Consider the following 13148-nt stretch of genomic DNA (forward strand, 5'->3'; position numbering starts at 1 on the left):
CTTAAATCGAAAATAAGAATTTTTTTTTTTGTAGTTGGAAGGTTTAAATAGTTTACACATCAAAAATATTGCTGATCAATAATTGGAAGCCCTGTGAATTTCTCCGACTGTTACTAAGTAATAAATCTAGTCAATCCTGAAGAGATCCTGTAACATAACCCAACGCTCACATGTGACTAACAAACTCTCGGATGACTCATACATGCCAGATTTCCCCTTTTCCACCTGATCTGCCTGGACACAAGGAATAAGTAAGTTCTTGTCGCTCCTGCTCTAAGGTAACACATGCTGCCTAAACCACCCACAGCTGATTAAGTTTTAATACCACTGAATACTGCATCAGCTCTTCACGAAGAGACATGCAGCTGCTTCACACTCTAGTTGTTATATCTCATATTTTATTCGCATCTTTTCATAGATAAAGCAATAAAAAAAAAATGTAATAAATAATATGAAGTACACATCCGTGTTTTTTTTACTGCTGCTTAAGGAACAGAAGCGAAGCCATTACAGTTTTACACAATCAAGAAGCAAAGGTGCGGTGTATAAGCCTTCACAAGTCTTATGTTGATAACAAACCATATTTTTAAAATCATTGCTGCAGATCATCCTCGTTTTGAGGTTATGTAATACATTGGGGAAACAGTGCATGGTCACCATGACCAAAAAAAATAATAAAGGATGTGTGTCACAGCAGCTGACAGGTCTGCTTTAAGAAAGCTCAGACTGGCAGGTTAGCAATGACAGCCCGGGTGAACTCATCACTTGTCGCATAGCCCCCCAGGTCTCCGGTGCGCACCTGTTGCAAACATAAGGACAGCGTGTTACCATATGCACAGCTGCTGCAGCACATGTCCACATACAGCATCACTGCCTGCATATTAAAGAGCCTTTAATAAAAGGACATGGAGAACAAGCTTAGCAGGGCAAGTAACATTGCTGTGAGGAAAACAGCACTTCTGTATTTTCTTGATCTGGAGATGTAGGTAGCTGACAAAGCTGTAAAACAGGTTGATGTATTTTAAGTACTTTTACTAATTTAGATGATTATTGACCCTTTCTTTACATTGCTGCTCTGCAGCAAAAGGGTTAAAGACAAGCTACCAGCTTGATGTCTTTGAAAGTCCGACACTTTGGCTTCCATTGTCCAAAAACATAAGTGTTCAGTTTAACTGCTTCTCTAATTTTCCTTTTAAGTAAACAAGTGTGTTTCCATGGTGGTGTCATTTTCTCCACGCCTCCTGTGCTGGGGTTGATAAATGCTGACAAAATAAAATGAAAAAAGGAGACATACACAATGAGATGCAAAATTAAGGATTGTGATAAAAGCATTCTACAATGCCTGTTTAACTTCTATATGAACTGAAGTGCCATGGTGTAAAAAAAAAAAAATAATAATTTTTTTTTGCAGATTTGTGAAGCTTTAAAAGCCTTGATAAGAATCAATTTAGAATTTTGTTTAAATAAAAATCTATCCGTTTCATGTGGCAGGAAATCTGAAAACAGAATCTTATCGGTAACAACAGTTAAAACTGAGGAAACAGTTTTTAAATAGATCAACAGGAACATTTTCTGCTTTTAAATACTTTATTTGGTTGTTGCTTTACAGTGTGATATTTATGCCTAATAAATAACTGAGCTTTGATTTAATTCCGCCTTTCCAATCTACAATATTGATTACAATTAGAGAAAAGCACTGAAAGAAATCCCCTCCACACACATTCCCCATAATGTTGAACTGTTAGAACAGAAGTCACCATAATTTCCATCTAAACCGCAGACTACACATTTTATAGCACACCCAGCTATAAAATATTTAAGTAGGATATGTTTTATGATAAATTGGACAAATCAGGATAAAAATCATAATAAATTTTTTTAGACTCCTGCCATGTCAGGCTTCTTTCTTTAATGATTTGATTAAGATCAGTTTGTGAACCAAAAGCCCAGTTTAAAAAAATCTCCTTTAAAGTCGATTAGAAGTCAAAAGCTCTGAAAAAGCTCTTGGTATTCATTTCTATGGATTTTTTTTTTTTCTGAACGTCAATTTAGCATTTCTGCTGTTGAAACTCAAATAAACCAAATACTAAAACGTTTAAATTAGGTTATAATTTGAAACCAATTCTTTCCCTCATAGATTGGAATTAATTCCTAAAATCAAAATATTTATCTTCATCAGGGGTGGAAAAACTAAATATTTAATCTAGAACTTTTCCAGGCATTTAAATACTTAAAAGAACAAAAAAAAAAGAATTCATATAGTGATCTCGTTTATGTCTAGTTATGAAACGATTAAATAGCTGAAATTTAAAATATATAAGACTGCAAAGTAGCATTTAGGTCCCATTTAAATTACACATTAGTTTAACCCAGAATCGCTAATCTTGATGATCAATTTTCAAATGAAGACAAAAAAGAGCCGGTGACTATGGAGGTAAATGGACAGTAAGCAGGGAGAGAAAACAGAGGACCAAAATGTGGGATGGAAAGCTGCAACTGTGTATTTTCTTTCACAAAATGGGTCACTAATCACTGCTTTTACACCAGCTCAATCACAAATACATGAAGTAGAAACATTGGAGGCCACTAATGTCAAAGCAGCGAAACACATATGGGATACAACATGGAGAGGAGTGGGGGGGTTCAGTCTTAACATGTCCTCGGGTCATGTTAGGATCATGGTCCACATCTGGGGCAACATGAGTGAGGAGTGTGGAAGGGGGGGGTCTTATTGAGCGGGTCGGTGACGCAGGTTCTCCACAACTGCATGCACAAAGTCGCCAGTGGTGCAGTACCCTCCAAGGTCTCGTGTTCGAACCTGGGATGTGCACAAAACATGTGTACAAACAACACAAACACGTCAGCAGGGTAGAGGGAGAGAAGGGGACAGAAGGAGAAGAAGTGGATAGGAGAAAACATGACTTCCAGGCAGCTTTTTATAGGCTGTAATGCTTTAAGAAATATCTAACTACAAACAGCAGACTGGAGTTGGTAGGGATCCATTTGGTGCAGGTCGAGTTCATCCAATTTAATTGTTGTCTTTGAGTCATTTTGCCCCTTTCACATCATAGTTCCCACCCCCATTGCACAGTCAAGAATATTATTAATGATGTGTGATACTGTTAATCCCTAATTTTACCTGCCTGTTGTGTGTCAGAACCAATGTTTTGCCAGGTAGCTTATCTTATTAGGACAGGTTCTCTGTCCAGATATATAGTTATCATGCTCATTACAAATTGTGCATAGCAGAGATTGGAGAATGAAATGGGTGCACGGACAGAGTGGATAATTTTTGACAGCGAGTCCTTTGTATCTGAAACACTGTAATCATTTGATGAGACTGGAGCAAGATGTCTCTTCATCTGCTAACATGTATGATGTAAAGATTTAGCATGCTGGAGTTCTATAAAATTCTTCTTTAATTGTGATTTGTGATCTTTCACGAGAAGAGAGCACGGTTAGTAATCAGCTGCCTTCTGTAACCCTGAGTAAAAATATCAAAATTCGAGTAAAAATTCTATCAAAATCTGTTGTCATGTCTCATGGTTATTTAATAAATATAAATTATGAAGTGTTATTTAAAGAGTTTGTCCCCAGACATCTCTTTTGTTTTACTGGATTCTAAGTTATAATACTACAGTATTGTAACTTATAACTCTCCACTGGGAGAGTACACATGTGTAGCCAGTACCCATACAGTGGAGGTATTAAAGGGCTCCCAGGCAACATGGTGATTAAAAACACTCAATTACTACTCAGTAAAAACAAAGATATCCCAGATGAGTGATCAAATCTAACAATTGTGACCTATTTTATGGTAATGCTGCTATAAACTGATGCCAAATCATAGTAACAACCTATAGGCTGATAAATTACCAAAAGGTCTTTAAGAACATCTTACCAAAAGTATTCTAAACCGAACTGTAAAATATCCACTTTAAAAATCATAACCAACAAAAGATAGTTTATGGGGTTGAACATAACTGGAGGCATAACTAAAAAGGTGCTATTTTATTCATAAATCATGTATTTTTCTATATTTCCTTTATTTAGGTCAGAGTATACTGGTAGCTATACTACCTACCAGTAGCCTATAGATGACCAATGGAATGTGTGACTTGAAAGAGGCTATTTTAACAAGAACACAGTGTAAAAAGGTTATTTACAAACCTTTTTACAAAAGCAAACTAGTTAAGAGGACAAAACTATACATGCTATATTAAAAACAATATTAAAAACTAAGCAGCACAGAAATGCCACAAGCCTAGGACACACGCCAATACATCAAAGGCTCTCCAATACTTGTTGTTAGGAAGGTTTCCTCATTCTGAGACCAAGAAATGCTAACATTACACTTCATATGCAGCCACATAAAGACTTAAAAACTAAGTCTTTATGTTTAGCGTTGGTAAAAAAAAAAACCCAAACAAAATTATTTGATTTTATAAGAAGCAGCATTTTATGTAGCGTCTGCATGTTTGGCGAAACGTTTTCAGGTACTGATCTGCAAATAAGAGCATAGTAAGCATGTTATTTAAAGAACATCGGTATGGATGTGCAGACATCCACATTCATCTGTACCTCCCAGTGTTATTACTCTCCCAGGATGCAGACAAGTGCCCTGTGTTCAGGGTGTTAGCATTTTCAGTGACAATGCATCCATTAATAAGCATAAAACATTCAAACTTCACACTCAATATAAAAGACTGTTACCTTTCCTTGTTTGATGACCCTCTTGACAGCTTCTGATATCATTTGAGAGTGGTACTCCAGGCTGAAGAAGAATACGATACCAGTTAAAAGGCAACCAGTGTTATCTCTCAAAGGGAATTGTTCATAAACAGATTAAAAGTCTCACTTTAGGTGTTTCAGCATGTTTGCAGCACTGAGGAGCATTGCTGTGGGGTTGGCAATGTTTCTTCCCACTGCTTGTGCAAAGGGGTGTCGAGCTCCCTGAAAGAAAACAGGCAGGAAATAAAGAAACCTGTGAAGCATTTAGCTCTAAAAATGTTTTCCTCTGTTTCCTCTGCCTTAATCCAAACAACACTGACACTTAAAAATGTCCCTTTCATTAAGACAATCAGATCCCTTCCTACTAAACTCAGATGTTTCAAACTTTTACCACAATGACACGTTCTGTCCTCTACAAAAAGAAGTGAACTTTAGGCTGTTTAATGCACTTTATCCATTAAAACCCAAACAATGAGAAAAAATGTACTATACATTCATGACCATTTTTCTCATAAAATGTTGAGGGCCTATCACAGAAGGATACACCTTTATCAAGTCAGATTTAACACAGTGTATATGGACATATTAATAGCCTATCATTTAGAGAGATTTTCATTTACAATATGCTTTTTCTCTTATCATATCTCCAGTTTTTTGTCTTTGGAATCAAAATGCTTGAAGAAAAAAAAAAGTAATTAAGCAAATTCACTATTTTCCTTTGTATTTGATGCAAACATAGACGAAATTTAGATTTCAGAAGTGTGTGTGTGTGGAGGGAGGTAAGGTACTTTTTTTTTATATAACTACTATATACAAGTTAAACACCTTTGTTTTAAACATCTTTTTTGTTGGGGAACAGCAATCAATGTAGATTAAAAACACTGTTTTAGTTATTATGAGCTTTGATATATAAAATCACATTCACATATTGTAGTTTTTTGCATTTTTATGATAATAATATATAACAGTAATACATTTTATTTATCAGCACTTTTAATAAAACCAGTTTACTTTACAAGGTTACTGAAAACCTTAAAATGCGGCAGATGATCCTGAAGTGGATCTGCTGCTTTATGGAGCCAGTGAATGTGTTTTGGTAGGGGTGTGTTACACAGTTCTTTGAATGTAACTTACATTACATATGCTGAAGAATTAGAAGCAGCTGCTTTACATGCAAAGTGAATTGTTTACGCGCATTAAGGCGCAGCAAAATTAAACTTTTGCTGCTTTACGTGCCACATCAACCAATCAGAGAAGCTGATCTGGGAGCTGGAAGGGAGACAGACACAGTGATGCTGATGCAGATCTCTATTATCACTCCCCTGAAAGTTTATTGATGCCTAAATTAACTTAATATGTTCTGAAAAATATGTTTGCTTTTATTATTCTGGGGCCTGCAGTTTGGATTACGTACATAAAACGGCTAACATCTCCTTTCAGCTGCCAGGAACAGTAGTGGAAAACAACCAAGAAGGGACCAGGATAGAAGCAGCTGTTGAGGTGTTTTCTAGTGACAGCGCACTACCTGTGTATGGGGGTTTTGTGCTGGTCCACAGCTAAATAATATTTGAAGGCAGGATCGTAATCTTGATGAACTGAATTTAGAGATGAAGTTTTCAGGTGAACTGAAAGGTTGCACTTAAAAACATATTAAAATTACTTTTTACAAACTTATAACAGCAAATATATCAAAGCCTCCCACTGCTATTGAACACAGGAGCAGCAGAAGTACACACTTTATTGGAAGCCCTTCAGGAGCGTCAAAGATGCATTTGAGGTGCGTTGGACCTTAATGTGTGCAAGCATCAAAAATGAAACAGCAGCTGCCTTTTTACTGCTCCATCGGTCGCGGTCTGAACGTAGCATTATACATTATACTTTGACTTTTAAAGAAGTCTGTGATGTCTTTTTTTACTTTTTTCATAAATCCTGGCTTCGAGTCTAATAACCAAACACATGCGTGATTGACACCAATTCAAAGAGTTGAGTAAAATAAAACTTTATTGTGCCACAATGGGGAAATTCACTCTTTGCATTTAACCCATCCCCCTGGGGAGCAGTGGGATGCCATTGTCCGGTGCCCAAGGAGCAGTGTGGGTTTTGCTCAGAGAGCCAGTGCCGGCTGTGGGGATCGAACCGGGTACTTGCACCTTTCTCAGCACAAGTGCACTGCTCTAACCACTAGGCCATGACCTCCCTTCATGACCCTTTTAGATCACGTGGCGCAAGAAAAGATAAAATGCTTAATTTACAGTAGCAGACTCCGTCCTCAACTGTCATCTTCTGCAGTTTTTACTTTCTGTTTTTGGGCACATTTACATTTATTCGTTTAGTTCAGAGATGCCATAAGGCAACCCCTGTCCAACATTTAAAGAATAACGATCAGAGACTTGAAGTTTATATAACATAGAGGGTATCATTTCATTTTGTAATAATTCACTACTACACACATGCAATTTTTTTTTATTTTTTAAATGACCTAACAACTGCTTCCTACACATTACCTGTCATGGTTCTCCTCACTTTTATTTCACCTAGTGACACAGATGCATTGTAAAGTTTAAATCAAATGTTTGGTTTTCCCTTGTACTGTGTTCATATTATGAAGGACTGGCCAAGCTTTGAAACTGATATGCATCAAACAAAGGATCAGATTCATTAAACTCACTGTTTCAAAAACAGCGTATTCTGCACTGTAGCTTTCCCCTGGGACGACTCCGGCTCCGCCAACCAGACCTGCTGCCAGGTTATCAATGATATTCCCATAAAGGTTGGGCATGACCAGGACGTCAAACTGGTAAGGGTTTTGGACCAGCTGGAGTAAAATACAAGAAATTAGTGGATTAAATATGAAACAGAAAGAAAAAGAAGAAAGAAAGAGTAAAAAAAGAACAACTGTAAAGATAAGATACCGGTAATTTTACTTTCACTGAAATAAGCAACAGCAGTACTGCAATAATTTGAGGAGGTAGAAACAAACTCATATTGAATACAGTAGGGTGAAATCTAAAAGCTTTAAATACCTGCATGCAGCAGTTATCAATGATTATGGTCTCATATTTGATTTTAGGGTACAGCTCTGCCACCTCCGCACAGCTCTGCAGAAATAAGCCATCCCCCAATTTCCTGGAAAGATAAGGATGGGCATCAGCATCATCGTCATACAAATTATGATCACGATTCCTCAAGTTCTAACATTTATGTCCTAGAAATACCCTCACATGATATTTGCTTTGTGAACTGCTGTGACCTTGTTTCGACCCTTCTTAGTGGCGTAGTCGAAGGCAAACTTAGCGATGCGCCGTGACTTCTCCCTGGTGATGATCTTCAAACATTCGATCACACCTGGAACACTCTATGAGCAGTTCCACAGTGATGATTTTAATAGGATAGAGAGAAAATAGGACTAAAAGCAAAAAAAAGGGCAGTGAATTTTAAATGCACAAGTCCTGATGGGAGGCGTTTACCTCATGCTCCAGGGAGCTGTACTCCCCCTCAGTCTGCTCACGAATGATGACGAGGTCCAGGTTGTTGTGGCGAGTGCTGTAGCCCGGCAGGCTGTTCACATGGACCACATTAGCAAACAGGTCCAGTTTACGCCTGGGAAAATATATTTAAAAAAATTAAACAGCTAAATTCCAACATAGCACAAGCAGTTATTTGTTTTTTTTAGCTTTCCTTTAATTACCTTAGTTTCATTTCAAAAGATGCCAACTCTCCTTTGTACTCCATTGGTGTGTGAATCTTTCCTAGTGGACCAAATATATAGGTATATATTTACAAAGGATAATTGCTTATGTTAAATTATGAAGTTAGTCGATATTTATTTAAAGGTGTGAACTCAGATGGAGGGATGACAAAAATATTGACATTTCTAACCACTGAAATTATATTTTGCATTTGCTGCATCCTCTCCCACATAAAAAAGTTGCACAATTGTAAACATCTCCCTTTATAAAAACATAACTATTGTTTAAAAATATTTCATAAATATGTTTCCATTCTAAATATGTGAGGAAAACTGATTGAACTCAAAACCAGCTACTGGAAATACAATTGATCATCACAAAAATTAGTAACTACTATATCTCAAATATATAAAAGGGTTTTTTTAAGGAGAGGAAGAAAATTAAACTTAAGCTGGGGACACACATCAGAACAGCTTTTGTTTTAACAGTGAAAAACCTGATTATTCTACACTTAACAACTGGGCCTGCAGCTGGATTACAGACGACAGGAATGAAGATATCTGAGCGCATCAGACTCTGGTGAAAATACTTGCAGGTTTGCAAGAGTTTAAATTAGCAAACCTTTGGGTAGGATCCCCTCAGACTTTAAACGATTTATATTTCTGTTCCACTTCCCAATTAAAAAAATGACATGTCATTTAAATGGAGCTTTTAAACAAAAGCAGGAAACAAAACCAAGCAAAACATCTCTGTACTTATCCAGATATAAAATATATTCTAATCAAAACCCATACTTCAGCAGAAATTAGAAACCTCTTTTTTAAGGACACATTTTGGATCCCATATTAAAAGTGACCGTACCTTTAATGGCCACTCTGTTGTTTTTCATTGAGGTCAACACTTCCTCTAATTTCTCCTCATTGGCCATGTTCTGGACTTCACTGAGATGGAACTCTTCAAATTCAACAGGGATGTCACCTGCCTTAAATTAAATATAATGATGTAATAAATAAATCATTCATCATGGCTTTGATCTCATATTGTGTGCAACCAGGAGAGAAGGGATCATGACTCGCTAAGAGTACCTTAAAGACATCCTTGACCGAGGTCATCAGCTCAGGTCCTACTCCATCCCCTGGAACCATGGTGACTTTGAAGATACCATCAGCGCGGGCTAGTGGGGTTTCAGCTCCACAAAGACTTGCTGAGACACTTAGTGGTCGAGTGGCCAGCTGATGCAGGCGGACACCTCCCAAGCCCTGAGAAATGTCAACAAGCTCAAAGTTAAAGCAGAAAAATCACAAGTTGTTTTCATTTTCTTCTATCAAAGTTTCAAATTTCAGAACATTGTCGAAAAACAAACAAACCCTGGGATCTTCCAAGGTGAAACAAAGTGTGTTTAAAGCAGACCCTTACTCCAAGAATCTTTCTGTATTCTACTTTAGAAATATGAAGTTCTTACATGACAGACATTGTTGCGAAACAGCAGACAATACTGACAATAAATTACTAGTGCTGTCAATCGATTAAATTTTTTTAATCTCGATTAATCGCATCAATGCCTGAGTTAACTCGCGATTAATCGCATTTTAATCGCAAATTTTTTTTCTGATTGAAAATCATTTAAATACTCTCGATGACATACAAAAAATACATACAGGCTAGGTTTGTGCCAATGTTCTTTTTTTAAAATGAAAACAGGTAACAGACACTGATTTATGCCATAGAAACATATGGCAAGAAGATGGGGAGGCATGTAGCAAAAAATAACAAATATGTAGCCAAAAAAAAAAGCCCTGAAAACAGGCTGATGTAAAAGACAGTCTTTACAGTTAATACAGTCTTTTGAACAAAGACAAGCATTTTACCCTACTGCTATAAAATGTAGTACAGTTAACATTAGATGTTAATTAACCAAGATAATAATGAACAATTTTCAATCAATACATCAAAATCAATAGACCGACATCACTAGATGGAGGTAGTCTATGCTCTAGAAAGTTACTTTTCAGCCTCTTAACAAAAATGAGAACACACACACACCCACCCACCCACCCACACACAGACACACCCACCCACACACACACACACACGATACCGACCTGTGGCGTACACAGACAGCAAGAGTGCCGTAGCAGATTCCATTTCACCTCAGTAATCTGTTTTCTCAGCATATTTCAGGTTGCTACTAGTTACCAGACACTCAACTTGTTTGTTGGTGGTGGGGCTTTAAGAAAAGGCACTAGCGCTACCCAGTGTATGAGCGTCTTTTTTCCTTGAGGAGCTCCGCTCTCGAAGCCTATGGAAAATGCATAGACTGGGGGAAAAAAGCCCCGCCTTCCCGCAGGCTGCAGCGGGATGTACTTGGAAAATTGTACCATAAAACCACATAGCGTTAATCTCACGTTAAAAAAATTATCGCCGTTAAAATGGCCTCGCGTTAACGCGTTAATAACGCGATAATTTTGACAGCACTATAAATTACGTATGATTACAGAATAAATGCAAAATTGATCAGTTTGCATACATATGAATTTACCGTTTTATATAACTAGCAGCTGCAGACAATATTCTGTTTTAGAGTTAAAAAAATGCCAACAGTTGTACAGTTGTAGTCAAAATTCTACAAGTAATTCTAATTTTTTTAAATCACCAAGACTTAGTTATCTTAAAGTATTAAAAACTTAAAATGTCAACAAAAAAAAATCAATTTTTTACAATAAAAACATCCTAGAGATTAAAATCCTTACATATGCCACTGATTGTGTCAGTTTTTAAGAGTTAGTTTAGGGTGCATGTCGCTTAAAATAACTATGCCGCACCTCCCCAACATGTTACTGTGCTAAAGAGAATACTACAGAGACCACCCCATTTTTTTTCTATAATCTGTTTGCTGCTTTAAACGACGGCATTTCCCCATTGTGGGACAATAAAGGGATTTGATATAATATTCTATCCATAATAACGTAAAATAATTCATACTCAGACTTTTTGCATTGTATCCAATTCAATTTAACAGAAAAAAGCATGACATATATTTATGAAGACTTTTACTCAAATACAGAGTTTGCAAAATACAAATCTGGTTTTAATTAATCTATTAAACTTGTTGAAATACAGCAAAGGTTTAAAGTAAGAGTAAAACATACCCAGTTCTTTTTGCTGAGTAGACAGAACTATCCCCCCCCCAACAAACTCAAAAGAAGTGTTTTAGATATCCCTTTTCAATCTCGACTTGATTACCTGCTTAATGTTTTGTTGAGCAGGTGAAAAAAACAAACACAAAACAACTACATAAACAAATCCCAGTATAATTTTAGATAATTTTATTTGGTGAACGTGACAAAAAAAATTTGGACGCCTCTAGATTACTGTTTACCTCAGCATAATGAGCAAATAGGTTGGCAGATGATCCAGTCAGTTTGGGAGCACACTTCATCCTGCACCAGATATTCTATCCAGGGCTATATTCAAGAATCCTGATTGTGGACTTTAGCTCAGCCTCAGAAGTTTACCAAGCTCAGAGTACCCACTTCAACCTGCCAGAGGTTTGACAGCCTCCTGATAAACAGCAGGAGGTGAGGCTGGATGGCACCTTTAGTCTCTATATAAACAATCAACACCTGCAAGTAACCTTCCACAGGAGATGCTGTGTGCGTCTATTCTGGCATCATTTAGTCAGGTCTGTGTTTTTCCATCAATGAGTGGTTTGACTCCAAGTGGTTTGACACCAAACAGGACAGGTCCAAACCATAAGACACAGGAGGATCAACAGGAATGAAAACCCCTCCATCCAGCACCTCAAACAGGTCTTTGGTCAGTTGGGGAAAAAAAGCATCTTTGCTGATCCCACATATCCTGGATGAAAAACTGTTGAGGCTTTCTTTGCATAAACCACCTGCCATAGTTTCTTCACCCAGGCTGTCATTCGGATCAACACAGTTAAACAGGCGAAAGCCTCAGTGATCAGATGCTTTGAGTCATTTATGGGATGCTGCCCACTTTAAAGATAAATTGATAAAAGACATGCTATCCGAATAAAAGGGCTCTGTGGTCGGTATCTGGATGCAGGGTGTGGTCATGCAGTGCCTTTGAAGTACAAGCCCGATACAGTCTGAAAACCTTTGACTATTGCAAATTAAAACAGAGAAATAATGTTCTCAGGCCATTTACCCACAACTAGACTACTTAAATGATAACTGACATATACATCATCTTACCAAGTTTACCAGAAGCACTAATATAATTTTGATAACTTGGAGACACAGGTAGATTCAGTTCTACTCTGTCGACCAAAAAATGACAAGAATTCGTTTTTTTTATCCTAATTGATGTTTTTTTTTTGTTTTTGTTTCAGTCTCTTGGTTAGCAGTAACTTCTGACACACATGGCTCAAGTCATCGTTTCAGACCGTTACTTTAAACAGTTAAAACAAACTTATCACCTGCGTTAGAAATAAACCTCAGCTACTCATTCTAACAGATGTAAAAGCCCTGTAATTTAGTCAGCAGCGTCTGCACTCACCTTGGCCAATGTTACTAACGTTCCTCTCAAGGCGGCCGCCATAGTTCCAGGAGAAGCTGGATGACTTCTTCTTCTCTGGCGCTATTGCAGCGCCACAGACCAAGACGTAACTCTGCCCCCAAGAGGACATAGACGGAACAACATGTTTTAGGACGATATTTGACATCATTAAATATGTATGATTTGCTGCATATGGTACATCTC

At 37.3% G+C, this 13148-nt stretch overlaps 1 protein-coding gene across 2 annotated transcripts; it reads right to left on the reverse strand.

The window, feature by feature from the left end:
- Positions 1 to 457: 457 nt before the first annotated feature.
- Positions 458 to 13056, reverse strand: idh3b (isocitrate dehydrogenase (NAD(+)) 3 non-catalytic subunit beta). Of its 2 annotated transcripts, none has more exons than XM_038295514.1 (11): positions 12945 to 13056; positions 9506 to 9679; positions 9282 to 9402; positions 8420 to 8480; positions 8199 to 8331; positions 7953 to 8086; positions 7755 to 7857; positions 7400 to 7546; positions 4859 to 4953; positions 4714 to 4774; positions 458 to 799 (listed from the first exon to the last, which is right to left on the reverse strand). In XM_038295514.1, the coding sequence occupies exons 1-11, from the start codon at positions 12984 to 12986 to the stop codon at positions 722 to 724; spliced, it is 1149 nt and encodes a 382-aa protein (XP_038151442.1). In that variant the 5' UTR covers positions 12987 to 13056; the 3' UTR covers positions 458 to 721. The 2 variants fall into 2 exon arrangements, with proteins under 2 accessions (XP_038151442.1, XP_038151433.1); XM_038295505.1 differs by lacking the exon at positions 458 to 799 and adding an exon at positions 1574 to 2818.
- Positions 13057 to 13148: the final 92 nt, after the last annotated feature.

The sequence above is a fragment of the Cyprinodon tularosa genome, unplaced genomic scaffold (genome assembly GCF_016077235.1).
Source record: "Cyprinodon tularosa strain WSP-4 unplaced genomic scaffold, ASM1607723v1 ctg11, whole genome shotgun sequence".
NCBI classification, from domain to species: domain Eukaryota; kingdom Metazoa; phylum Chordata; class Actinopteri; order Cyprinodontiformes; family Cyprinodontidae; genus Cyprinodon; species Cyprinodon tularosa.

Coding starts and splice junctions, on each gene's coding strand:
- idh3b (XM_038295505.1), bottom strand. CDS start 12,986: ATGGCGGCCGCCTTGAGAGGAACGTTAGTAACATTGGCCAAG. Junction 8,481..9,281: donor CAACAGAGTGGCCATTAAAG/GTACGGTCACTT, acceptor TTGGTCCACTAG/GAAAGATTCACACACCAATG. Junction 4,775..4,858: donor AACATGCTGAAACACCTAAA/GTGAGACTTTTA, acceptor ATTCTTCTTCAG/CCTGGAGTACCACTCTCAAA.